This window comes from Brassica napus, chromosome C8 (assembly GCF_020379485.1).
Source record: "Brassica napus cultivar Da-Ae chromosome C8, Da-Ae, whole genome shotgun sequence".
Lineage (NCBI taxonomy): Eukaryota > Viridiplantae > Streptophyta > Magnoliopsida > Brassicales > Brassicaceae > Brassica > Brassica napus.
Genome location: NC_063451.1, coordinates 49,110,889 through 49,138,672, shown reverse-complemented (window position 1 = coordinate 49,138,672; position 27,784 = coordinate 49,110,889). Strand labels below are relative to the sequence as shown.

Here is a 27,784-nt window from a genome sequence, read left to right as displayed (position 1 = left end):
TAATATAAGCACTTGGGCCACGGTGTAGACACTTTAGAATACTGCACCCTTTTTTTAGAAAATTAAATAATTTATGCTATTTTCTTTAATTAAATAAAATTTGCATTTTTCTTTGGTCAACAAATTTAAAAATCAATCTAATACTAATTACTAGTGTTTCAAAGAAAAAAATCTAATACTAATTACTTTCTCTTGAATATGGGATAATAAATCTGTAATTATCAATAATGTTTTTTCTGCGTGAAACGTCATTAATACTCAGAGTTTTTGTACAAACTCATATTAATGTGAATAACGAGGAAATGATCTCTAGCGAAATCCCTCATGGTTGGAAATATTTTAGTAACTACTAGCATCATTGTCGTAGTATGGGACCACCACCTCTCATATGTAATGTATAGTATATAAATTAGCTTCTTCTATATGTTAATTCAGAAGGAATTAGAATTGCAAACCAACATTAACAAGTTGAAGTTGGTACCATGCATAAGTAAGAAGCCAAGGACAAAATAACTAATTTTTGAAGGATCTCTTGGATATTTAATCTTATTTTTTAATGTTTTGATTCTCTCTCGAATAAAGAGGTCGGTTAGCCTTAATTTTACTTAATGTGCTTTCTAGCCTCTGCTTGTTTTTGTTAAACTAGAATGTTGGTTTAATGCTATCAAATAATATGTTTAATTATATGGGTTTTGATGGTGAAACAGGAGAATTAAATATAACATTCAAAGCAAAATTTCATTCTGAAACCTATATCTTTGCTAATTATATGGGTCTTACTACTCACACACATTAATCTGGTGAACTATAGCATCATTCATAATTAACTCGGAAGCGGTTTTAGCCTTCTTTGAGACTTCATACCAAGCTTAGATTCTCTTGAACAAAATACTGATTTTGATATGATTTGTGCCAAATGTTCAATTAGTTATAGTAATGGATGAATCTTTCTTGGTTTGATTCTTTTCTTTAGCTTTGGTTAATCTATCAAGATAAATATATATATATATATATATATATATATATATATATTTATATCATTGGAACAATTCATCGCTTGATACACAAGAAAGGTAGGACTCTAAATGTTCCTCGGTTTTATATTGCAAAAGAATGACATATAACTTTTAACTTAGTGTATATATAGATGTATAACTAATAGATGAGATATACAAGTCATCTATTGATGAACTGGACTAAGAAGGTGTACAGGCTTGTGCCAAATTGGAAGCGTGAAACAGAAGTAAAAAATCTAGGTGAGATAAAATAAACAAGTACTAATTTTGATTTTGGTAACTCGTCCTAGATACAACAGGAATGGTTTCACCATTTTTATTATTCTTCTTCTTAATTTACACTAATGTGAGAAGAATTAATCTGGAATTTATTAAACAGGTTACAAGGTTCATGGCAATCCTTTCTCCACCAGCACAAGGCGTGTTCTCGCTGTTCTCCTTGAGAAAGGGCTCTCTTACGAGTCCATTACTGTCGATTTAAAATCCGGTGAACACAAGACGGAGTCTTTCCTCTCTCTCAACGTAAGTAATGTTCTCGCCTAGAAAAAAAAATCGGAAGATTAGTTAGTACGTACTTAGTAGCTTCAGAGTGTGTTAACCTGATGTATATGCTACTTCAAGTTACTTTTCACTCAAGGCATTCTAGGTCTAGTTTAAGTTCTCATATGTGTTAACTTGAGGTTTACGCTACACTATATCATGTTTTACGTTTCAACCTAGTTATTATTGATCAGGTATATAGAGCGATCGTGTGGAATCATTTACATGAACATTAATTTGTTATATGTATAGGATCAGAATAACTGCCAATCACCTCACCTAGTGATTATAGTTACTTGTAATGTGTTTGTTATTGATGCAGCCTTTTGGTCAAATCCCAGTTTTTGTAGATGGAAACATTAAGCTGCATGGTGAGTTAATTTTAATTATTAACTTCATGATAAATATTTATTTATAAATTAATCGATTTTCTGACTTACTCAAATCTCAATTTTCTTGCTTCTAGAGTCTCGAGCCATAACACAATACATTGCATATGTTCATAGCACAAGAGGCACACAACTTTTGTATCTTCAAAGCCACGAGACAATGGCAATACTAACAGTGTGGATGGAAATCGAAGCTCACCAGTTCGATCCATTTGCATCAAAACTCACTTGGGAGCAAGCCATTAAGCCTATCTACGGTCTAGAGACTGACCAAGTGGTCGTCAGAGAAAACGAGGCGAATCTAGAGAAGGTTCTAGATATCTACGAGAAACGACTCGGAAAATATAGATTCTTGGTTTGTAATACCTTTACTTTGGCTGATCTTCATCATTTGCCAAATATTCAATACCTTTTGGGAACTCCAACAAAGAGATTGTTCGAAGATCGACCTAAAGTGCTTAAGTGGGTGGGCGAGATTACGGGTAGAGAGGCTTGGAAGATGGCTTGTGATCATGAAAAGTATTGGTTTGGTAAGCAAACGAAATAAATGAAAACTGTGTGAGAATGTAATTGTGTGTTGTATAGTTTGGCCTTTGTTTGTAAGCTTGTGTTGTTTGTTGTGTGGTGAATCTTATAAGATTCATTGTGTGTATGTATGTTGTGATGTATGTGTGAATAAAGGGAATAATAATAATATATTTAAAATATAGCAATATTTCCACAGATAAAATAAGGGCTCATCTATTATCTTGGCAATGTTTTCTTAAACTTAGACGGTACCCATATAGATTTGAATGTGAATAATTATGAGTTCTGTGATCCAAGAATTGTTTAATTTTGCTTTAAGCTTTGAATATTTTATGTCGAATGTACAATAATAGTAAAATGCCTATGTTTGGTTTGGTCCTTAACCTCTTTGCTTAAAAAAGTGTTGGATGTGTGCTCAAGCTGTAACACATAAAGCGACCTATACTCTCAACCTATAAGCCTAACAACTAAGAGCATGATTAATAGGAATTTTTTAATGGAATATAAGAAACTGTCTCTTAATTTTTTTAAAGCTAAAAATCATATTTTATTTAAAAGTCAGTTTTTAATTTTTTAGTTAAAAATTAAGAAAATGTTTCTTATATTCTGTTAAAAACCTCACTCTAATAACCTCTATTAATCATATTCTAAGCAAAACATATTATTGACTTTGAGTTATTTCCACAGCACCATTAAATTGTTTTGGGTTGTTTCCATTGAACTATATTAACTTAATGGGCCGGGAAGGTACACACACTAATGGGTCTTTACCCAATTACATTTTCTGTCAATAGATTTGATTAGTTTGTTTACTGCTCTAAATAATGGCGGGACGATTACACGTGCTTAATACAACATTCGGTTCGGTCCTAACTGCTAAAGTAGTTTGGTGGTTACATCTGTTTTAAATTAATCAAGAACGCCATATCTGCTTGAAATTTGTTGAATAGAGCGTTAAAAAGATTCAAACAGCTGCATAACATACAAAAAAAAAAGAGAGAGTCAAAAGCACATCACATATAAACAAATGAAAAATGAAAACATGCAACTTGGAGTAGTTCTCTTGTGAGGATCTAAAACCATAAAGAAAGCAACGTATAAAATAATGATCAAGTGGATTTGCTGTAAGGCTGTAATTTTACTTTAAATGCAGTAAACGCATGCATGACAAGTTGTCAACATAATCCCAAATTGACGATGAAGAGGTCTAACATTAGCATGCAAAATATTCCATAGGTCTTAGTATAAAATACCACTAATAATGTGAGATAATAAATAATTGGTCTCTCTTTTTCTTGGAGCTTTAGATTTTAACTAGATCTTGATCCGCGCAACCGCGCGAATGTTTATTTTTATTTATTTTTATAGAAATATTTTATTTTTAATTCTACATTGGTATATATTAGTATAATATATATGAGATGTGTTTATCACTTTTTAAAACATAATAATTTTATTGTATATATTTTTATTGAATTAATTGTTTTCAGATCATATTTTTAGGTTGGAAAAGATTGATAATTATTTAGAGGATGATTGGTAAGTGTTGTAGCTTTATATTTTTGCTGTAGAATTTAATCTGTAGATTTATTTACTGTAGCTTTCCTTGCTGTAGATTTCTAAAGCACTAATTTTTTGCTCTGGAAATAAAGCTCTCTACAGCCATATTTTGATTTTTTAGAGATTTTTTTGCTGTGAGTTTTTTGAGGAAAGCAAAGCTCGATTGGTTGACATATATAGCTGTAGACTAAATTTTGGCTGTCCAGAGCATCTACAGCCCCAACCAATCATCCCCTTAGTACCTATAATGTAGTAGATATATTATTTAGTTCCTATAATCTAGAAATTGAGTTATTTAGATCTATAATAATTATAAATTAAATGTTACTAGAAATTTTTTTTTTTCAATTGACAAATATTTAGTAAATGTTATATTTTCATATATTTATATTTTATTTTATAAAATACTTAAACTTTTTATATTTATTTATCGTATTTCATTTTAAATGACTATTTATGTTTAAAAATTAAACTTTATTTTTTTAACGAATTAAGTTGGTATAACTCTGATAAATTAATTTTATTATGTGGTCAATATTTTAATTAAAAAAATTAGATATTTTTAATAAAAATTTATACTTTTCAATAAAAAAAATCAATTTTTTTTATGAATGCTTAAATTATATTAAGAAACGAAAAAATATAATAATTAAAAATAGTTGAAAAAAAAATTATTTGAATTTGCACTCCCCCAAACATAATATGAAAGTCCATACGCACTTAATAAATTCCTTGATAAATGGAAGTTGCAGTTCTTAAAAAAAACATAAGTCAGAGATCATAAAACTGACATTGCAGTGGAAATCAAATCACTCCTTCCTTCCGAAATCTCTCTACGAAGAAGAAAGGAGATTCGGTTTTAAGACATGGTGGAGACGAGGCGTAGTAGCTCTTCCGCTTCAAAGCAGCTCTCTCCTCCTCCTCCTGAAACTCCATCATCACATTCACGGCCTACCAAACGATCCAAGGTTTTAAGATCAATCCCATTTGAATTGTGAATTTCGGTTTCTCGTCTTCTCTTTGAGTTTTGTGTTTGGAATGAAGGCGGTTTCGAAGTCTGGAGAACCGGAGCTTAGAGCTTCTCATCCGAAGACTAGTGATGCGGAAAGGCCCATGGAGAATTGTTGTGATACACACATTATTAATCCGCAAGTCCAAGTCTTGTCTGAAGCTGACAAGTCGAAAAGGGGGAAGAAGCGGTCTAAGGCTTCTCCTTGGGCGAAGCTTCTTTCTCAGTATCCACAGGTGCCTCTGACTTTTTCATACATGTTTGGTCTGCCGTCGTGTTGAGTCTGTGGGGATTAGCTGACAATGTACATTAGTTGTGTTGTTTCTAACTGTCCTGAGAAAAAAATTACTTGCGTTTTTCAGAACCCTCATCGAGTCATGAGAGGCGCTGTGTTTACTGTTGGACGAAGAGGATGCGATTTATCTATCAAAGATCAATCCATCCCCAGTGTTCTTTGTGAACTGAGGCACTCTGAGGTATTTGAACTTCTATCTGGTTGGTTGAGTTTTCTATTAGCCTAAAAGACACCTTTTCTAAGATGATTTTTTTTTTTGTTGCAGCACGGAGAACCTTCAGTTGCCTCGCTGGAGATAGTAGGGAATGGAGTTCTTGTTCAGGTCAATGGCAAGATTTACCAAAGGAGGGCTTGCGTTCATCTGCGGGGAGGCGACGAGGTTGTCTTCAGCACTCTCGGGAAACATGCTTATGTATCCTTTTAAGAGGGTTCTGGAAAGTTATCCAGGGATCACCTTTTATGTATCTATGATGTTGTTTGCTGTATTTTTGTTTTCTTAACAGAGTGTTCAGATTATTCAGTCTCTTAAAGATGAAAATCTAGCTCCACCACCAGATAGAGCTTCTTCATTTAGCATCTTTGGAGAACAGAGTGCGCCTCTGAAAGGGCTTCATGTTGAGACAAGAGCAGCAGGAGAGTCTTTATCTGATGAGAAGGCCTCTGTATTGGCGGCTTTAAAACAGCTACATGTCCCTTTTCTACCACCTACTGCTGAAAATGTCAAAAGTCAGCAAAATTCAAGGGCTCCTGTCCTACCTTCTAGCTCCGATGATTGTATTCCTGATGTTGATAGCGACAATGACGCTGATAGCTACAATGACGCTGATAGCGACGATGACCAGAACGCTGATGCAAATGAAATGGATTCTTTTCAAGAAGCTGAAGAAGGTAGAAGTATTCCTGATTCTGGTTATGAAACTAGACCAATTTTTGGCCTACTCAGGGATCCTTCGAAATTTGATTCAAGGGGTAGCATTTCCAAATTACCGGTGGATGATCGAAGGGAAGTGAAGGAAATGCCTAAAGAATGTGACAGTTCATCAGCCTCGGTATCAACTAGACGTCAAGCGCATAAAGATTGTCTGCGAGCAGGAGTACTCAATCCTCAGGAGATAGAAGATTCTTTCGAGAACTTCCCATATTACTTAAGGTCTGTGTGGTTACAACATTTTAAAAAAAAAATCTCTGTTATTCAAACAAGATGGACAACTGGTATATAGTCTTCCAAGTATTGATAAACAACTCTCTAAATTGTCACAGTGGCACAACAAAGGATGTTTTGATAACTTCAACATATGTTCATATGAATTGTGGAAGCAAGTTTGGTAAGTATGCAGCAGATCTGTCGACAGTGTGCCCCCGTATCTTGCTCTCTGGACCAGCTGGTATGAAGGAAACTCTGTACAATTACTGTTTATAATTAATATTTGTTTCTCATTTCCATTTCCTAACATAATTTTCATATGGACTAATTGAAGGCTCTGAGATATATCAGGAAATGTTAGCAAAATCTCTTGCTAAGAAGTGTGGGGCCAAATTGATGATTGTTGACACACTCTTATTACCTGGGGTAAACTCCCACTTCACCTTTAGATTCTTCTTATCATTCGTAGCGTTTGATTTTGTCCATATTCGTATTGATTTTTATTTTTTAATTTAGAATCGTGAGCATATTGGTATTAAATTGGCCCTCCTGAATATTGATTTCAAATGCTTCAGAAGCCATACACTGTCCCGGCAATCTCTTAACTTATTGGGATTTAGAACATTACTGCTATTATTGATTCTCTATTTTTTCTGGATGGCTTCAGGGATCAACAGCCAAGGAAGCAGATTCTACCATAGAAAGTTCTAGGCGTGAAAGATTTTCCGTGCTTGCTAAACGAGCCGTACAGGCTGCACATGTTACGGTTTTGAAGCATAAGAAACCTACTCCAAGTGTTGTGGCTGATATAACAGGTGGATCAACATTGAGTTCTCAGCCTGTTCTGAGGCAAGAAGTGTCAACTGCATCCTCTAAAAGTTACACCTTCAAAACTGGTATGGACGCTTATTTTTCGTTTTTCTGCAACTTTCTGTTTTACTGATCAGGCACTTCTGTATTTCTTAGGTGACCGAGTGAAGTTTGTAGGCTCTTCAATTTCTTCGCTTCCTTCTTTCCATTCTCCACTTAGATATTGTTTGTTCGTCTCATCTTTTGTTTGAGATCCTTTCTTCTGATGTACATAGTTGTTATCAGAGCACATTTCATATCGTTTGTTATTGCTATTCTATCTAGGGGACCGGTATTAGGTTTCCACGGAAAAGTAGTACTTGCATTTGAAGACAATGCATCTTCAAAAATCGGGGTTAGATTTGATAAGCCGATAGCAGATGGCAATGATCTTGGTGGCCTATGTGAAAAAGACCGTGGTTTCTTTTGTGCTGGTAATTTTCCTTATAATACCTACACCTTTGCGTTAAAAGTTAATTGGACTAATGACATTGTTTGTGTGCAGCGAGTTCACTTCGGTTAGATAGCTATTCTAGTAACGATGTTGATAAACTTGCCATCAATGAAATCTTTGAGGTAGGTTGACCTTTTTTTGTTGCCTCTCTGTTTAATTTGAAGAGTACTACTTAGTCCAAGAACCGTTTTAAAATCGTTTGAATGATGCTGTAGGTGGCTTCTAATGAAAGTGAAAACGGATCATTGATACTGTTCCTGAAAGACATTGAAAAATCAGTGTCGGGGAGAATTGATGTGTATGCCACTTTGAAGAGCAAGCTGGAGAATTTACCGGAGAAGATTGTTGTCATAGCCTCACAAACCCAATTAGACAGCCGAAAGGAGAAAGTAGGATTTCTATTTAATCCCTCTTTTTATATGCTTAAACTGTTTTAATTATTCTTATGTTCTTCTCAAAATGGTCATTATTCATTTTCAGTCCCACCCTGGAGGTTTCTTATTCACAAAGCTTGGCAGCAACCAGACAGCATTGCTGGATCTTGCATTTCCGGTATGATAATCCGACTCATCTAGTTTTAGTCTTATTTTCTCTGAGTTGCAACTTGTAAGTGACTATACTGCATTTATGCATATGCAGAAATAAATATACTCTCTCTCTTTGATATGTTGGGAGTTATTTTTCATGTCATCTGCAGGAGAACTTTGGTGGTAGACTGCAAGATAGGAACAAAGAAATGTCTAAACCAGTGAAACAAATCACTAAACTATTTCCTAACAAAGTTACCATCCAGTTACCCGAGGTCTGAGCTTTTCTTCTTTTTACCTTACTTGGTGTGATTTGTTAATTTTTATTTAATGTTACTTTTTTTCTTTTAAAACATAACAGGACGAAGCTTTCCTATTGGACTGGAAGGAGAAACTCGAACGTGATGCAGAGATCCTGAAGGCTCAAGCTAATATTGCCATCATTCGTGCGGTGAGCATCTTTCAGTGAAATCCCATGTCTATCTAAATGTCGATTGTTTTTTTAGTCTTCTGTGTGTTTACTTATGTCTTTGTTAATGAATCTTGCAGGTCCTTAGCAAAAACCGTCTGGAATGCCCTGCCCTCGAAACCTTGTGCATCAAAGATCAGTCCCTTCCGCTCGATAGTGAGCATCTTTCACTCTGCTTTTTCTGTCTTTGTTCCTTGAGGGTATGGTTGCTTTGTCTTTACCCAGAACTTTATGATTAATAGGAGTGGAGAAAGTGGTTGGCTGGGCTTTCAGTTTCCATCTTATGAGCTGCTCAGAACCGACGATCAAAGACAACAAGCTTATCATCTCTGTCGAAAGGTGAGCTTCTTTAATAAGAAGAACTCTGATTATAGATCCTGCAGTATAACTTGGATTGTTTCTTGTGATATATTTTGAAAATAACTTTTTTCTCATATGTTGCAGCATCACATATGGCCTGCAGGTGTTGCATGGGATTCAAAACGAAAACAAGAGCACAAAGAAATCTCTCAAAGTAATATTTCATAACCTTATGTCATTTACCTCCTCCTAGGCTAAACCTATATATACCTTCTAAATTTTGAACAATTACAACGCTATATCATTTCAGGATGTTGTTACTGAGAATGAATTCGAGAAAAAACTCCTATCAGACGTCATTCCTCCAAGTGATATCGGTGTTTCGTTTGATGATATTGGGGCTTTGGAAAATGTGAAAGACACCTTGAAGGAGTTGGTGATGCTTCCTCTTCAAAGACCTGAGTTGTTTGGCAAAGGCCAGCTTACAAAGGTACCTTTTTCCCTTTTCACTTTCAAATGTCTGTTTGGAAACTGAAATGTAACTGTTGCTTCATGCAGCCTACAAAGGGTATACTGTTGTTTGGACCGCCTGGTACAGGGAAGACGATGCTGGCAAAGGCAGTTGCAACAGAGGCTGGTGCAAACTTCATCAATATTTCAATGTCCAGCATCACTTCAAAGGTATTTGTTTTTTAGAACAGTGACCTGACTCGATAAATGTTTCCTGTGGGATTGGATTTGACACGAAGATTTTTCTTGCAGTGGTTTGGTGAGGGAGAGAAGTATGTGAAGGCTGTTTTCTCTTTAGCAAGTAAGATAGCTCCAAGCGTTATTTTTGTTGATGAGGTATGTTTCAAGACTGAAAAACAGATCGCCCCTCTGCTTTCCGTTTCTTTAAATGTCGTTTTCTGCACGATCTCACTTCAGTTTCTAAAGCCTTTTGAATGGAAACAAAATTATTTATAGGTTGATAGCATGTTGGGAAGAAGGGAGAATCCAGGGGAACATGAAGCTATGCGTAAGATGAAGAACGAGTTCATGATAAACTGGGACGGCTTACGCACAAAGGATAAAGAAAGAGTGTTAGTACTAGCTGCTACAAACAGACCATTCGACCTTGACGAAGCAGTGATTAGAAGGCTTCCGCGAAGGTAATAAACTCTCAATAATTCTTCTCTGCTTCATGTATGATCGTCATTGTGCTTTAGAGTAGATCTTCTGTGCAGGTTGATGGTTAATCTCCCGGATTCAGCAAACAGATCAAAGATCTTGAGCGTAATCTTGGCGAAAGAAGAGATGGCAGAGGACGTAGATATAGAAGCTATAGCAAATATGACAGATGGGTACTCAGGAAGTGACTTAAAGGTCTGTCTGTAGTTTCCTCCCTCTTCTAGATCACATACTGAAAACCTATTTATTGCTTAAAACAAACGATCTTGATTTTCAGAATCTTTGCGTGACCGCAGCGCATCTTCCTATCCGAGAGATATTGGAAAAAGAAAAGAAGGTTCGGCTTTGATTTTTTAACATCAATAGTGGGCTATGTGACATATGTGGGCTTTTTGTTTGACTTGCAGGAGAGAAGTGTGGCTCAAGCTGAAAACCGACCAATGCCACTATTATATAATAGCAAAGACATTAGACCATTGAACATGAATGATTTCAAGACCGCACATGAACAGGTTTGAAAGACTGGAACATGAGCACATTAGTTTCGCATTTTGGGAGATTTAATGGGGGGGGGATGTTTGGTGTTGTAGGTATGCGCGAGTGTGTCGACTGATTCATCGAACATGAACGAGCTTCAGCAATGGAACGAGCTGTATGGAGAAGGAGGGTCAAGGAAGAAGACATCACTGAGCTACTTCTTGTAAAGATAAACAGAGAGGTTGTGTATTTTATTTTTCCTTGATATAGAAAATCTCTCTTTGATAGTTCAATTTATATAAGATTTATGTACAGAGAGAGATAACAATTGATGTACAATCTATTTGTAGATTTTTATGTTCTCCGAAAGTTTAGTATTTTACTGCCAATTTTATTTAATTTTGGTACCAAGCATGCATCAAGTATTTTTTAATGGCTCGTTTTGCCTTTGAACCAAGTAAGACATTTTTTGAAACTAGAAGCTTCTGAGCATTCTCGTTAACTGCATGCCAATAAAGATTCCATCACAAACTGCATGCCAATAAAGATTAAAACATTCTCAAAACCAGAAGAAGAAGAAGAAAGGGACCTAACAGGGGAACAGCAACCTTTGCATTCACGAGGACAGTTGTTGCCACGTTGATGAGTGATTGCTTCGTTTAAAGCAATCTGAGAAGGAACATGATCTCTTCTTCTGCACTTCTTCAGAATCTTCTCGAGTTTCCTGAAGCCAACACCAGGTAGATTCTTCTTCTCCTTCTGTTCTTGCATGTACTCCTCATACTTCATTTTTCACAATCTCCCAGCCGGTTGTGAGTGAAATCAAATCAACAAAACACACCACACACACAAGAAAAGGTTATCTCTTTGATAGTTTAATTCAATGTATTTTTTTTGGATTTTAAAGCTAAATTCTATATATTTTCGCAAATAAGCAATTACCATACAAAATATTTTTATATTTAAAATTAAATTTTAATTAATTTCTCAAATAAAAATATAAACGATACAAAATGTTTTAAGATTACACAAATTTTAGATTTTATTAAAATTATTATCATTAACTAAACAATATATTTTCATTTTAGAAAAGACGAGGTGCAAACACTTGGTCTGTTTTTTAACATATTGAAATTCATTCACAATACGAAGAAAACATGTTAAACATCTACACCGCCAACTGACCATACGGAAGACCTTATATAAAGGACTGGATGCTGATGTTTTGTTAAACATCTACATCACTGACGGACCATAAGGAAGACCAATAAGGACCGGATGCTTCAGCTTGGTTTGTTTTCGACATATTAAAACTCATTCACAATACGAAAAAACATGTTAAACATCCACACCACTTACGAACCATATGGAGACCATACGGATCGGATGCAAATAGCTTGGTTTGTTTTCAACAAACCGAAGTTTTTGCACCATGTATTTTTCCAACATGAAAATATATTATTTAATATAATAATAATAATTTTAGTAAAATTTAAAATTTGTAAACTTAAAACATTTTGTGTGGTTTTCATTTTTATTTGTGAAAATAATAAAATTTTAAATTTAAATTTAAAAATATTGTGTATGGTAATATATATATTTGTGAAAATATTTGGAACTTAGCTTTAAAATAAAAAAAATTGAAAAAATGGGTTTTCAAAAAAGAAAACCTGAGAGGCCTTGTTCCAAAGCGCATATGTTCTTGGGCCAAGACTTGTTGATGAAGAAGATATATCTCGAAGAAGCTCATCCTCTTCTCAGGTGACTCTTTGTCGTTTTCTTCGCCGGGTGACTGGATCGGATGTCGTTCTTTGACATGAAATGAGATGGTTCCCTCATATCGATAGGCTCTGAGATGAAGGGAAGAGAGTTTAGTGACTATGATCGCTTTGCTCGAGAAGAAACAACAATTATTATAAAGAGAACATATATACTAAGAGGGACTCACCACTGTCACCAGGGAGGGAATCGGAGACAAGCGAGAAGAACATATATAAGATCGATCACAATCTTCACTCCTTACTGCTTTCACTTGCTCTGTTCCTCTACTACCATCACAAGCAACCTAATTTCAAACGATCATCAAAGCTTCGTGTAAGTAAACATGTAACATTTCATATAAACACCAAATAAAAACAGGAAATAACTCACAACGAATTAGAAACTGATCTCTGTATGATTTTCCAGTATTCACTCCTCATATCGAATCTAAATGAAGCAAAGATTGGCACCAGAGAGTCAGCTGGGTGATGGTTGAGCTCATTTTTTTGTTACAGAAACTGGAGTAAAATAGAGGAAGAGAAAGGTAGAGAGAAAGAAAGTTTGAGGTTAAACCATGAGCTTTATCACTGGGTTGGTGTGTTAAACCAGTTTTAGTTCTATAATAAAGCGCCGTTTCTAGGCGATTTTAAATAGGGACAACAGTACGCAACATTGGGCCGTGTAATTATTAATGCAGCAAACGGTAATAAGTTTTCCTACTGTGTAACGGTCTTATTTTTCTCACTGGGTAACAATCAATCATGCATTGTGACTTGTGACAACTATATTTCCTTTTGTCCAATAAGAAAAAAAAGAATTAATTGATCACAACGGGAAAACAAATTACCGTGTCAACAGTCCATATTTTCTTTAATGCGTAATGATTTATTTTATCAAGGTAAAAAAACCATTTGATGGACTAAAACAGGCCTTGAATGGGCTTATAATAAGGATTACACTCTATTCATTGTCCGACTCCGTTAGAGTGGCGTTAGTTACTTCTCTAATGATCTACTACCAGATTTAACTACTTGGCCACGTTTGAACCAGTCCATGTACCGAGACAGAAAGCTAAACTCGATGCAGCATTCGGTTGCAACACTACAGAAGCTATGCACAAGATATCACATGTACAAGGATAAGAACCATGCTCTAGTTCCTTGCTGATTACTCTTCTCCTCATTTTTGTAACAACACTACAACAATATCTTTATAAAGTTTTTTTCTATAATGAATCCTTCTCCTGAGAGCTGTTAACAGATGCAAACTTAATAAAAATAACATAGAATACTTAAGAATTTTCAATCTTTCACAAACAAATGGTCACTATATATAAGCCAAAACACGCACTCACAGAAGAAACCAAATCACAATCGTGAGATTTTGAGTTTTTATTTATTAGATTACAATCAATCAAAACCAAGAATATTTAAGTATGGATGTCTAACTTGAGATGCCACAAAAATCAACTTGTTATATTCCAGTGAAGCTTCGACATTGATAATCCCAATACTCCTTGGCTTGCTGTAACCTTTCTGCTCTCTCTGTTTTACGCCTTTCTTCCCAATACTCTTGGCAGCTGCATGCATTATTAAATGTTTCAAATTTTGTAACCCTCAAAGCTTAAAAGACAGGTTTCAAAGACTATCTAACAAGGAGATTTGTTGTATGTTCATTTACCTTCTCTTAAGTAAGATACTGAGCTCGTCCAAGTGAACAGCACCTTTATAAACACAAACCTGACATCAAAATGAGAGAAATTCATTAAGACCATGAAACATGCAAGAAGATTAGTATATATCAATAAAGTTGGTGACAGAATGTGTCTAACTAACCTCACGGCAAAGCGGGCATTTTTCAGATGGGTCTGCGGCTTTCAAGCCATCAACTACGTTTACTGATGCAGCAGAACAAGCACACATGTAGCAATATATGTGACCGCAGGTTAATGATATCGGATCAAACACCGTGTCCTGTTCATAACATTTTAAATTTTAAAATATTTATTTTCAGACAAAGATTCTTTCAAACCAGATACTAAACAGACTTGGTCTTGAGAAGAGTGGAACAGCACGTTAACACAACAAGGGCTAAGACTTTTATCATTATAGGCTGATACTTTCTTTATTTTAAATTACTACGAGGTCAACTACATTGAGATTCCTTTAAAATCATGTTAAGGTTGCTTACCAAGCATATTGAACAAGTCAAGTCAATGTCAACTTTAACAGAATCAGAGAGCTCGCAGGAGAGAAAAGGCTTCCCATCATCAAAGATAAAAGAGCAACCACCAAAGAGTGATGGAGGAGAAGCCAAAACAGCTCCAGACTCCTTCTGTGATTCTTTCAGGTTGATGTGAAACGCCATGAGCTCGCATAGCCATGGTGATTGGAGGATCTCTATTCTCCTTTTCTGGACTTGTGTCTTAAACGCTTGTCCTTGGCTAGACTCATGAATCTGCACGGCGAAAGATACTAAATATTACATATTCCCTATGTTTCATAATATTGTTATGACTAAATTCACAAACATTAAGAAATGTATTGTTCTTTAAAAAACATTATTAAAAGTATACAATAAAAATGATTCAACTAATTATTAAGAAATGTAAAATGTAATTGGTTGAACAGCTTTTAATAAAGTTAAAGTTAACTTTAGAATCCTAAAACATCTTATATTTTGAAAAACAAAAAACTTATAAAACATCATATATTATAAACCGAGAGAGTATTGAATATAAGAAAGTGTTTAAAGATCATCTTGTACAGATAACTAACCTTGTCGTATTTCTTGAGGATTTTTCTGATGGCGACGGCGTTGATGAGGGCGTAGTTAACCAAGTCTTGGCCTTCTTGGATCAAACCAAGATGATGGCTCGTTTTGCCTTTGAACCAAGTAAGACATTTTTTGAAACTAGAAGCTAAATGTAACTCAAGAAGCTTCTGAGCATTCTCGTTAAACCATCCAACAACATCCTCCATTTCCTTCTGAAGCTCCGGGAAAAAAGTTCCATCACAAACTGCACAAAGAGTTAAAACATCACAGACTGAAAATTTCATGAGAATGATGTCAGAAACAGGTACCTGCGCATTCACGAGGACAGTTGTTGCCATGTTGTTGATTGATTGAAGCAATACGAGAAGGAAGATGATCTCTTCTTCTGCATTTCTTGAGAATCTTTTTGAGCTTCTTGAAGCCAACACCAGGTAGATTCTTCTTCTCCTTCTGTTCTTGCATGTACTCCTCATACTTCTTACAAAACTTCATTTTCACAATCTCCCAAACGTGTATGCGTTAAAATATAATCAACAAAAAAAGTTTATAAAATTTAGATGACCATCAACAAACTCAACCCTGAACAAACAGGATCTGATCAAGAAAACTACAACCCTGACAAGTTTTTTCTTCTCTCTCTCTCTCTCTCTCTCTTGCGTCTCGTGTTGTTTTTATTATGAGAAAAAAACAGAGGCGTATTTATGAACAGAGGAAGAAGAAAGAAGCTGGTGACGTCGGCTGAAAACAACTTTGTTTATAAAAAAATCTATAAAGAAAGCAAAAGTCAAATGTTTTTTTGGGGAACATATCTCCGTTTAAAGGTGTTATTTGGGTTTATTGTATTCAACATTCTTTTTTTTGTAAAACATTAATGTATTTGACAGACTCGTTACCATAAGAAGTATATATACTTGTAAATTTGATTGATGAAGACATTCTTAATGCCGCGTGGATATGTGATTCGAAGTTTAAAACTATTGATTGGTTGAAGTCATAAAAATTATAAAATTTAGACAGCAAATACCAATACTATTCACTAATGTTTTTTGAAGATCTATAAGTCTCAGAGATATTTTACCTTTAAAAATAATTACATTTAGATTTGTTGCCTCTAAAATGGGTGTCTTCAACTAGCTTGTCTGTCTGTATATTCAACTAGCTTTCTAGTATGAAACTGAAAAACAACTGTAACTGTTTATAGAAGCAATGAATCTGTGAAATTTAATACCATGATATAATAATAAGTAACCTTCCATGATTTAAGATATATAATACTTACTTTAGTATTCACTGTGTAATATGGGAATGGGATAAAGATGCCACCACAAAGACAAAGGGCTTACGCTTTGAATGTTTTTCTTCTTCTTGGTGGGGTCAAATTAGAAACTTCTTGATAACAATAAGGATAATACAATTTATGGTTAACTTTATGGCCCCTTGTATTAGTATATGGTTATTTTCCCTTACAAATCCCCACCATTGTCCACAGTTTCTCTAGTTACATTTTTTCTTATTTGATACGATTTAATTTGCTTTGAATTTTATTTTTTACACTTTTTCTTACTCTACATTGCCTATTCTCCTCAAAAGAATGTGGTTCTTTTCTAGCTTACACACAAAATTAGTGGGATATGCTCTTTTGCTTTTCAAAAGTTTCAAAGTAGATGCTCAAGTGGCCAAGACAATATGCATTTTCACCTTATTTTATCTAAGTGGTGTGTAATTTGAAATGTTTATACTAGAAAGCTGCATGAATCATATATCTTACTACATGTCTGCATAACGAGGTCATGTGAAGACATAATAACATCATGATTTCTTTCATCTGGCTATCTTGGGCCAAAAAATATATCAGAATTTATATAGTGATTATTGTAAAATCTAAATAATCCATGTCCAAATGCATAAATATGAGAAAAAGTTTCAGAAAGTAGACTAAAGCTTCCTGTAAAGAGGAACACCATTGCATATACTATTCAATTTTTTTTTTTGGTTTATTCGATTCGACTGGTTGTAAACATTTTTAGACCCAGTGGCCAGTAGTGGGGTAGCCGTTTTCAAAAGGAGAAATATAAAAGTTTGTCAAAAGGCAATTTAGCACAACAATGAACGATGTATAATAAAGTACTCAGATGAATATAGGATTCGACGAGAAAACATTCTCTTGCGTGAATGAAATGCAAAATACACCTAGGAATTACGTAAGTAAGTATGGCTTTTATACAAAACTAGGTCAAACACGCTAAATCCAGCTCCAATGTTGATCCGGAATATCAAAGTTATCTTATAAATTAAAGAAGACAGAATTATTCTTGAAGAAATATACAACTTGACAACTATTATATGAGTATTGAGTCGTAACGGAAGAAAATCAACAATAAGAAAAGGCTTATTTATCTCCATGCAAAATACAACATTAAAGGAAACCCTAGCAGCTCTGACTCTGTGAAAATGTAGTTTTCGTCTTAAACCCAACAGTTTGGTCCGAAATATTACTCCAATATTAGGACAAAAGCCCATTGGGTTATAAATGTGTAAAACCTCTCAACTAAATGAAACCCTAGGGACTTCGTTTATATGATCAGCTCTAACCGTTTACCGTCTTGGCCAAGTTTTCAGTGTTTAGGCTAGAGCTACACTTTGTCACATAGAGAGAGATGGCTCGAGGAGTGGCAGTGAAGTCGAGTGCGAGGAAGAAAGGAGTAGCGTTCGTGATTGACTGCTCCAAACCAGTCGATGATGAGATCATGGAGATAGCACGCTTGAGAAGTTTCTTCAGGAACGAATAAAGGTCGGAGGCAAACCAGGAGCTCTTGGTGACTCCGTTTCCATTACAAAAAATAAAGGAAAGATCACCGTCACAGCCGATTCCAACTTCTCCAAACGGTACATCACGAGCTTGCTGAGTTTTATTACATTTGTATTAATTCGATATTTGTTGTTTTGTACAATCTCAGTCATTTAAGTAGCTACCAAAAACCCTAACTTGCTCTTCAAGCGTACCAATATAGTATTGAATTTTGCATCATCCACTATTTGATATGTGTGTTTTGTGATATTAAACAATCAGGTACTTGAAGTATCTGACGAAGAAGTACTTGAAGAAGTATAACATCCGTGATTGGCTTCGCGTGGTTGCGTCCAACAAAGACAGAAATGTGTATGAGCTAAGATACTTCAACATCGAAGACGATGCAGCTGGTGATGAATAAGATTAACCCACTCTCTTCTTCATTTCGTTTGCTTGCTACTATACTTTAAACATTTTTCCTGCTCCTATAAAGATTTTGTAAACAATTTGAATGATTCCATGGTTGCATTTGATAAAGATTAAAAAATAAGCAAAATATCTAACATTTATCATGGACATTCAACACATTGGCTGGTTTTATCTAAACTAGGATCCTTGGATACCAAAAAAAAAGATTGAAACAGAACCACAGAAACATAAAAAAAAAAAAAATTAACCACAGAAACATAAAGTTGACAACTGATTGGTAAAAGAACAAGTCATCCAAAGAGTTTGACTTTCTGTAAGAAAGAAAAGTCAAACTTCCTTCAGACCGAAGAGACAAAAGAGTTTCCTCTTCCCAAACTCTCACTTTTCAACTTCAATCCATTGCAATCAAACCCGCATCCACACTGCGGCGACTCGTAAAACTCTCCGATGGCGAAATTCGCCGAAGTGATCCCGACGGAGAACTCGAGCTGGTCTCCGTTCCTGATAACCTCCACGATGTTGAGCCACAAGAAGAGAACCTTCACCTTCACGCCGGTGAGCTTCGTGAGCTTGTTCTCCGATATGACGCCGGAGATTGTCGATTTGTAATCCAACTGGTAAGAGCCTTGGAGAGCGAAGCTACACGACTTGTTGAAGTACGCGTGGAACTTCCCCGTGGATTTGTCCAGATCGTACGATGAGACTCCTTTAGGGAGGATTCCGACGGGGAAGTTGTAGCTCTGGAGGAGAGAATACGCCGTTGGCAAGTCGTCGGCTGTAGCGGCGGTGATGAACGGCGGAGTGACGGAGAAGAGGAAGAGGAACGAGGCGGTTAACATCGGAAGCAGAGACATGGGTCTTTCAATCTGATCGGCGAGAAAAGCAAGAGAGACCTTTGAATGGAAAGAAAAGTGAGAGGCTGGGCCCATCTTAAGATATCTCATTGACCAATAAACGGCGCCTTTCTTACCAAACAGCTAGAGACGTGTCATAAGAAAGTACAAGAGGTGTCCTTTTAGGATTGTTACATGGAGGCCCATGGGCTTTTAGAGAAAAATTACGAGTCCATGACAATAAAACCCCACAACCACGCAATGAGGTGGTCGTATACTAGCGTTTTAGGTCACCATCGGTCAATTTATTCTAACGTAACGTGTGGCATTATTATATTAGGTAGGATCACCATATCCACGCAGCATGTGCTACATCTCCGTTATTAATCCTTCTTTACTTCTTTCTGATAAGTCATAAGCAGCGGTCATAAGTGTGTATTATGATTCATTTAATATGATACACTTATGGTAATGGGAAGCCATATTCTTATCAACACAAAAGCTCGTTGTGTATTAGGCCATGATTAATCCAGTATCTTAACTGGGGTTTTTAACGGTTCTTAGCTTTTAACTAAGAAAAACTAAAATTCTTAAATAAGAGATATTAGAGACGTCTCTTAACCGAAAAAATGTAAAAAAATATCAAAAAAAATATCAAATCATGAATTAAAAATTCAAATAAGAGATCGGAATTAATCATGCTCCGTTAAGTATGATATTTGGGTTTTTTATAAACAATTGACGTTAAATATTATTCTCAATTGTTCATACGTGGTTGAAGTTATTTCTAAACTTGGAAAGAAAAGCCCTTTAAGAAAACCTCCAAATTCAACCATATGAGCTATCAAGAATGGTTTTATGTATTTATTTTTGAACGTTGAGGGATTAGATATAGTTGCCTAAAATGTTTGTTTTTTCCTACGTGAGCTTTTAGATTATGAAAAGGCAATATATACATGCAATTATTCCCTAATTTTTAAGCGAAACTTATATTACGTATGATATTTGGGTTTCGTAGAAACATTTGACGTTAAACACTGTTCTCAATAGTCAATGTGCTCGAAGTTATTTCTAAACTTGAAAATCGAAGCCCTTTAACAAAACCTCCGACTTCAACCATAGAGCTATCAAGAATGGTGTTATGTATTTATTTTTGAACGCTGAGGTCCTGAGGATGAGATAAAGAGTTGGCTAAAATGTTTTTTTTTCTACGTGAGCTAAAATATGTTTTAGATTATGAAAAGGCAATGTACATGCAATAGAATGCATTATAATTTTTAAGGGAAACTTAAAAGAATAAGCAAAGCAATTGCTTATCCACTTTGTAAGTTGGCCCCTCATCATTGAGGCCAAGGCCAATCCCAAGGAGCCGAGCGCACGGACAATGACGAATTTATAAACATATTATTAGAAAACCCTCCACATTTGCATGTTTCTCGTAATCGACCAATATTTGTTTACAAGACCCACAACTCCCACATTTCTCTCCCTTTTTATTTACTTTTTGAGTCTTCTGACAAAAGCATATGCATATCTCATTACTGTTCTATTGGTCATACCACGTAAAATTGACTTGTCGATTCGAATTTATATTCTTTATTTTTTTTCGTTTTACCATAATGATAACAATTAAATGTTTTGACTGAATTCAGGTATGGGTGAATGGTTACAAAACTTTTAAAATTTCGAGATTGTGTTAACGAATAGCAAGCTAGTTTTTTCTACATTATTCAGTGATTACAAAATTTCAAAAAATCGGTTTAACAAAAAAACAAAGAAAGTTGCTCAGTAAAAATAATTAACCAACCCGGTTTAGCTTAGAATAGAGAGGAGATGGAAAATGAGGAGAGAGTAAGCCAATATTTTTCTATATAAACAGAGCTTTAGTTCCTCTCTGTTCATCTTCTGCTAACCTAAAGCCTCTCTCTCTCTCTCCATTCGTTAACGTGAGGAGAGAAAAATGTCTCTTACTATCTCTTCTTCTCGCCACATCGCCACATTTATGGTTCTCCTTTTGCTTCTTTCCAGTGGCTTCTCCTCTCCGTCTTCTTCTTCTCTTCGTAGCATCCACCACCACCAGCGTCACCACCTCGACAACCACAACTACAAAGACGCTCTCACCAAATCCATTCTCTTCTTCGAAGGTCAAAGATCCGGAAAGCTTCCTCCAAACCAGAGGATGACTTGGAGGAGTAACTCTGGCCTCTCTGATGGCTCTGCCCTCAACGTAAATCACACTACCTTCTTTTGTTTTATTACTTTATTTTTTTGTTTTGGAAAATGTGACGTGGGGGTTTGTTTTCTTTCTCCATGATTGTTATTTAGTTTGACCAACATAGGTCATAAACCTATTAAAATTCACAAAATACAAAACGGATAAGACGAAAAAACCTTCTTTAATTTGAAGCTTTTCATGATTTTCTTGAAACTTTTCCTTACTTTTATGGGTTTGATGTATAAAACATAGGAAAAAAATCATTTATATTTGAAACTCTGTTATTGTCCTTAAAATTTTCTAGGTTTAATTTCTCCATCAAAAGATATATACTACTTTATGGAGTTTAATTGATGTATAAAACAGAGGAAAAAGTTACAGATTTGAATGTACTAGTTTTGGTTAATGAGATTAATTTTGTAGGTGGACTTGGTGGGAGGATACTATGATGCAGGGGACAACATGAAGTTTGGCTTTCCAATGGCATTCACAACCACAATGCTCTCATGGAGTTTAATTGAGTTTGGTGATCTCATGAACTCTGAGTTACCAAACGCTGAAGACGCAGTTCGTTGGGGCACTGACTTTCTCCTCAAAGCCACTTCACATCCTGACACCATTTATGTTCAGGTTAATTTATATCCACTTAAAATAAAAAAAATAAACTATTAGAAACAGAGGAAGAAGTGGTTTATGTTAGCGTTATATATAGGTTGGTGACCCTAACATGGACCATGCTTGTTGGGAGAGACCAGAGGACATGGATACACCAAGAAGTGTGTTTAAAGTAGACAAGAACAATCCTGGTTCTGATATCGCCGGTGAAATCGCTGCCGCTCTCGCCGCTGCTTCGATTGTTTTCCGGCAATGTGATCCTTCTTACTCCAATCTCCTCCTCCAACGAGCCATTACGGTAAACAATGAAAGGAAAAAACATACTCATATTCAAAGTTAACAAAAAAATCCTCACATTTTTGTACATATTATTACATTAAATAACCATGTGCACTAAAAATAATTTTCTATTCAAAATGTCATAAATCTGAGCATTGATTCAATTGCGTTTAATGGGTTTTTAAGGTTTTTACATTTGCGGACAAGTACAGAGGACCCTACAGTGCAGGTCTAAAGCCAGAAGTTTGTCCATTCTACTGTTCTTACTCTGGATATCAGGTACAACCTTTTTTATATTGGGTCTTTCTAAAACTTAAACGTTAATCCAAAAAAAAGTCTGAAATCAATTTAATGTTTTGTTGGTCAGGATGAGTTGTTATGGGGAGCTGCTTGGTTATACAAAGCAACAAGTAACCCAATATATCTCAGTTACGTCCAAACTAATGGGCGAAACCTTGGGGCTGATGAGTTTGATAACATGTTTAGCTGGGATAATAAGCACGTTGGTGCCAGAATTCTTCTCTCGAAGGTTATAAAAGAAAGATACACTTATTTTTTGCTAGGTCATTTATGATATGATTCAAAATATTTAACCATTTGATTTTTGATTTTCCCTAGGAGTTTCTGATTCAGAACGTGAAAGCACTTGAAGAGTACAAAGAGCATGCTGATAGTTTCATTTGCTCTGTTATACCTGGAGCTCCATTTTCCTCTTCCCAATACACCCCAGGTATATTACAAATTAACTCTTCATTCTCGTTTATTACTCTTTCTCTCTCCGGAGTCAAGGCTACAATTAATGGGTTGTGTGTATTTGTTTTCATTTCGTTAACTATGATGACTTAATAACCATCTTCTTTTCAAACAGTGCGTAGTAATAATTGGGTTCTCTACCAAATTTATGGAAGAGTGTAATGTATTTGCTTGTATGTATAGGTGGGCTGTTGTTCAAGATGAGTGGGAGCAACATGCAATACGTGACGTCAACATCGTTCTTGCTCTTGACCTACGCCAAATACTTGACATCTGCTCGCACCGTCGTTTACTGTGGTGGCTCCGTCGTCACCCCCGCCCGCTTACGCTCCATTGCCAAGAATCAGGTTCGGTCTTAAAATTAATGTGTTACACTACATGCCTTTACGATATATTTGCATTTGCACATTATAATCAAACTCAAACCGAAACCAAACAAAATTTGACACGATATCGTTTGGAAATAAATAGGATTGATTAGTATTTATTTATTATACAAAAGTGTAACTGATATATATATATATATATGGCAGGTGGACTATTTACTTGGGGACAACCCACTGAAAATGTCGTACATGGTTGGTTATGGTTCGAAATATCCACGTCGGATACACCACCGTGGCTCATCCCTCCCCTCCGTTGCAGCCCACCCGACCAAGATCCAATGCCACGATGGCTTCTCCATGTTTAACTCTCAATCTCCTAATCCCAACGATCTAACCGGTGCAGTCGTCGGTGGTCCGGACCAGAACGACCAGTTTCCTGATGAACGGTCAGACTACCAGCGGTCCGAGCCAGCCACTTACATTAATGCCCCACTTGTTGGAGCTTTGGCTTATCTCGCTCGCTCCTTTGGCCAAGTCTAATTAAGCTTCGTCCTAATCAATTAACCGTTGTATTTATTTACCTTTAGAATTAAGGATGCTATCTAAATGAGTAGCCAAGATGGTACGATCCGACTCATGTGTTTAGACGATGCGGTACTAATTGCTTTTAATATTAATTATTATTACGCTTTACTATCTATGGCCATTTCTAAAAAAACAAATTGGAACAACCTATGCGAATAGAAAACAAAATATACGAAGCTCATGCGAAACTATGTGAATAGTACATGAACACTATATTTGAAAGGTAAGACTTTTTTTTAATACCTTTTGAAAGGTAAGACTTTTTTTTTTAATACCTTTTGAAAGGTGAGACTCTAAATGTATTGGTAGATTCATAGATTTTAAGTAAAAAGGTAATGTTCGTGGTAAAAAAATAAAGTTTTTAAAAAATAAATAAATTATATCTACGCGAATTTATTATTTATTTTAAAGAGAATAGCAACTAATAAAATTATGACGAAGGATGATGAATGTTTTTTTTTTGGTCTAAAGGATGATGAATGTTATCCGTGGGAAACGAACAATTGACCCGATAGGGAGATATGGGTCGAGTAAAGCTCTCACTATCTCTGTTATTAGTTATGACAGACTCAATTCCATATTTACGTAATCTAATGTTCAATAGAAAAAAATAAATAATGTTTTCATTGTCCATGTTTTTATTAATTCCAACCATGTCTTTGATATATATTAGACCCTACAGTGGTGATATGGTGGCAACAAAAACTGTCTTTAAGCTTCAAATGAGAACGTACACACAGTAGTTCCAGAAGTTACCAATCAAACGTCAAAATTATATTATAACACATAGACATAATTTAATCACGCCTTTAAATGATATCAAAAATCTGAATTTTTCTTTTCATCAAAAGAAAAAACTGAATTTTTATATATCTGGGGTTTAGTCTGGATTTCAATATAAACAATTTAGTTGCAAAAATACAAAACTTTGTTATTTACACAGAATTCGTTGAGAAAGAAACGAAAATCATAAACAAATGGTAGATAATTGCTTGCAGTTATGAAAGATGCGTTCCAAAAAAAAAATTGCTTGCAGTTATAGATTGTTAATTAATCTAGCAATGCTGATTATTCTTAACCAGTTAATCAATATATTTGTTTTTCTTATATATAAAACTGACCGTGAAATCAGAACGTTATTACTTAACGTTGGGTGGTGAGCCATCCGCAAAAGAAGATGCAATCACACACTGATATTTCCCTGAAACCATTACTTTAAAACATACTTAAATCCATAAATAGAATACAAACCAACCCTATAAAACACATCATCAATCCTCCAATAATCAAAAAGAAAAAATCCTCCAATAATCAAATCAATATATATATATTTGTGTACACTTTTTAAAAAGAAGACAAAAGAAAAGAAAAAAAAATATTGATTATAACAATGGCTAATGGAAGAAGGTTGCTCGCTAAGGCAAATGATAGTAAAGTAGGTTCGTTAATTCTAATGGCCGTAGTGTTTGGTTCTTGCCTGGCTAATGGTGAATATCTCGGTGGCGGACGTGGCCTTTCCGGTAGTTCCGGCGCGGTCTTTGATATTACTAAGTTTGGGGCCGTGGGAGATGGTGCCACCAACACTTTCAAGGTAAGATGTCTTAAAATTTAGGGATTAGCTTGAGTTTCGCCTTATAACCTTTTGGTTATTAATTAGTAAATTACATGTGACAAAGAGCATTGATCCAATAATAAAGTGTTCTTCTAAAAAGTTGGATGACATGCAATAATACGCAGGCGTTTTTGAAAGCATGGATCCAAGTGTGTGACAGCCCTGTACCGGCAACGCTACTAGTCCCTGCAGGACAATACTTGGCTGGTCCAGTTATTTTTGCTGGTCCATGCAAGAGCAGAGTAACTGTCGAAGTTCAAGGCACGATCATCGCTACAACAAGTGGATATGCAACCCCCGAATGGTTCTTATTCGAGCGTGTCAACGATGTCCTTCTCACCGGAACCGGCACATTCAACGGCAAAGGTGAAGACATATGGAAAGAAGGTTGTGGCAAAAAGACCAATTGCAATCTTCCTCCAACGGTATAAATTAATTATATAATATAATATAATATAATATAATATAATATAATAATAATATATCACTGAATGTTATATTTTTTTACCAATCACTCGTACCTACGTACACATGCAGTCTCTAAAATTCAGAAACTTGAAAAATCTTGAAGTCAGCGGCATCACATCGGTCAACTCAAAAGCCTTCCACATGTTCTTGGTGAAAACCGAGTTTGTCAACATCCACAACATTAAGCTTCTCGCGCCTGCTGAAAGTCCTAATACTGATGGTATCCATTTGAGCAATGCGGACCACGTTAGCATTACGAACAGTAAAATGGCGACAGGAGATGATTGTGTTTCAATTGGTCGTGGCTCCAACAATGTAACCATCCAAGGTATTATTTGTGGTCCAGGACACGGTATAAGTATTGGTAGTCTTGGTAAGTACAAGAAGGAGGAGGACGTTTCCGGCATTCACGTTAGCAATTGCACGATGATAGAGACCGACAATGGTCTTAGAATCAAGACTTGGGGTGGCTCAGATCCAAGCAGGGCTGCGGACATTAAATTTGAAAACATTCAAATGCAAAGTGTCAAGAACCCAATCATCATTGACCAAAACTACGGTTCAAGAGGCGGAGTAAGTATATATAAGCTATAACCGAGAAAATCTGAAACCCAAAGTCAAATTAATCTCTTACATTCAATAACTTACCAAATTCTGTATTTTATTTATTTATTGTGTGTGTGTGTTTGTAGGATTCACAAGTTGCCGTAAGCGATGTATTGTTCTCGAACATAAGAGGAACAACGATTACACAAAATGTTGTTCAGCTCAATTGCAGCAAATCGGTACCGTGCGCAGGAGTCAATGTTGTTGACGTGAACTTGAACTACGTAGGCAAGAAAGGAAAAAAACAGTCGGCGTCAGGAGGTTTGGTTGGAGCTATTTGTGACAACGCTAAGGTTGTCTTTGGTGGACAACTTAGCTTCCCAACGTGTGCCAAATGATTTTTTTTGGTATAAATAACTTAATAGTGAAAAATCAAAAGTTTCACAAACGTTTGTTGCTGTTGGTTAGTTTGGAAATTTATCAACAAAAAATAAGCATTAGAATATTTAACTTTTGATAATGTTTTCTCTTATCTTTTTATATTTTTATTTCTACTTATGGAGGTAATGTATAATAGAGGGGGGACCCTTAAGCTGATTGTCCTGGTTAGAAATTTGGTCTGTGAGTATTACTGTATAACGTATACACACATTTTATTCACAATAGAATTACTCTATTTAGTTGCACAAAAACAAGAATTACTCTACCTAAAGGTACTAATTGAAAGAAACAAACAAAACATCAGATAATCAAAGCTTGCTTTGCTTAACCTTATCTCAGCAACAAGCATATAGAAAGATCATGCAAACTGAGATATCGATATTTCCATCTCAAGAACTTTTCCAATTAATTTTAGTTTCATTTATTTTATAATTTTACACCAATCATATTTTTGGGAAGGCTGAGTTATATATATAATAACTTCTCCACCCTCTTAAATTTTGTTTGACAAGTTGTAACTGTTTTAGATTTATGTTGATTTCCCAGCTACTTTACCTCAGTGGGGGCGGTTTTATGTTGGTTAGGTAAGGTAATTTACTAGCTGATGAGAAAATGTGATCATCTTTTT

General features: G+C 35.4%; 6 protein-coding genes, 1 long non-coding RNA gene and 1 pseudogene across 7 annotated transcripts; 5 read left to right on the top strand and 3 right to left on the bottom strand.

Annotated features, from left to right (window-relative positions):
* The first annotated feature begins 1,107 nt into the window (after positions 1-1,107).
* Positions 1,108-2,649, top strand: LOC106413741 (glutathione S-transferase F4). Its single transcript, XM_013854486.3, has 4 exons — positions 1,108-1,256; positions 1,396-1,538; positions 1,879-1,927; positions 2,023-2,649. Exons 1-4 carry the CDS (start codon positions 1,163-1,165, stop codon positions 2,490-2,492), a joined length of 756 nt encoding a protein of 251 aa, XP_013709940.2. The 5' UTR covers positions 1,108-1,162; the 3' UTR covers positions 2,493-2,649.
* Positions 2,650-4,717: 2,068 nt separating this feature from the next.
* LOC125591526 lies at positions 4,718-11,138 on the top strand. The gene is made up of 26 exons (XM_048765915.1): positions 4,718-5,001; positions 5,078-5,278; positions 5,405-5,518; positions 5,603-5,749; positions 5,850-6,487; positions 6,598-6,722; positions 6,816-6,907; positions 7,149-7,377; positions 7,448-7,520; positions 7,616-7,764; positions 7,836-7,906; positions 8,000-8,173; positions 8,265-8,336; positions 8,482-8,586; positions 8,673-8,762; positions 8,861-8,936; positions 9,023-9,119; positions 9,225-9,294; positions 9,391-9,570; positions 9,639-9,761; positions 9,843-9,926; positions 10,047-10,231; positions 10,307-10,445; positions 10,528-10,587; positions 10,658-10,762; positions 10,841-11,138. Exons 1-26 carry the CDS (start codon positions 4,900-4,902, stop codon positions 10,952-10,954), a joined length of 3,615 nt encoding a protein of 1,204 aa, XP_048621872.1. The 5' UTR covers positions 4,718-4,899; the 3' UTR covers positions 10,955-11,138.
* A 1,110-nt stretch (positions 11,139-12,248) lies between these two features.
* Positions 12,249-13,086, bottom strand: LOC106365424. The gene is made up of 3 exons (XR_001273493.3): positions 12,879-13,086; positions 12,676-12,792; positions 12,249-12,577 (listed from the first exon to the last, which is right to left on the bottom strand). It is a non-coding gene; the product is annotated as an uncharacterized LOC106365424 (long non-coding RNA).
* A 661-nt stretch (positions 13,087-13,747) lies between these two features.
* LOC106369292 (E3 ubiquitin-protein ligase BAH1) lies at positions 13,748-16,246 on the bottom strand. The gene is made up of 6 exons (XM_013809428.3): positions 15,572-16,246; positions 15,266-15,507; positions 14,679-14,945; positions 14,324-14,461; positions 14,169-14,227; positions 13,748-14,067 (listed from the first exon to the last, which is right to left on the bottom strand). The coding sequence occupies exons 1-6, from the start codon at positions 15,753-15,755 to the stop codon at positions 13,962-13,964; spliced, it is 996 nt and encodes a 331-aa protein (XP_013664882.1). The 5' UTR covers positions 15,756-16,246; the 3' UTR covers positions 13,748-13,961.
* Positions 16,247-16,626: 380 nt separating this feature from the next.
* Positions 16,627-18,746, top strand: LOC106369295 (annotated as a pseudogene).
* LOC106369294 lies at positions 18,694-19,500 on the bottom strand. The gene has a single exon (XM_048765879.1). It carries the CDS (start codon positions 19,425-19,427, stop codon positions 18,822-18,824), a length of 606 nt encoding a protein of 201 aa, XP_048621836.1. The 5' UTR covers positions 19,428-19,500; the 3' UTR covers positions 18,694-18,821.
* A 1,617-nt stretch (positions 19,501-21,117) lies between these two features.
* On the top strand, positions 21,118-24,197 carry LOC106369293 (endoglucanase 1). Its single transcript, XM_013809429.3, has 8 exons — positions 21,118-21,543; positions 21,955-22,161; positions 22,244-22,444; positions 22,612-22,704; positions 22,793-22,954; positions 23,044-23,155; positions 23,362-23,525; positions 23,712-24,197. The coding sequence occupies exons 1-8, from the start codon at positions 21,277-21,279 to the stop codon at positions 24,042-24,044; spliced, it is 1,539 nt and encodes a 512-aa protein (XP_013664883.1). The 5' UTR covers positions 21,118-21,276; the 3' UTR covers positions 24,045-24,197.
* Positions 24,198-25,374: 1,177 nt separating this feature from the next.
* Positions 25,375-27,380, top strand: LOC106365425 (exopolygalacturonase clone GBGE184-like). The gene is made up of 4 exons (XM_013804859.3): positions 25,375-25,680; positions 25,827-26,126; positions 26,239-26,742; positions 26,862-27,380. The coding sequence occupies exons 1-4, from the start codon at positions 25,480-25,482 to the stop codon at positions 27,111-27,113; spliced, it is 1,257 nt and encodes a 418-aa protein (XP_013660313.1). The 5' UTR covers positions 25,375-25,479; the 3' UTR covers positions 27,114-27,380.
* Positions 27,381-27,784: the final 404 nt, after the last annotated feature.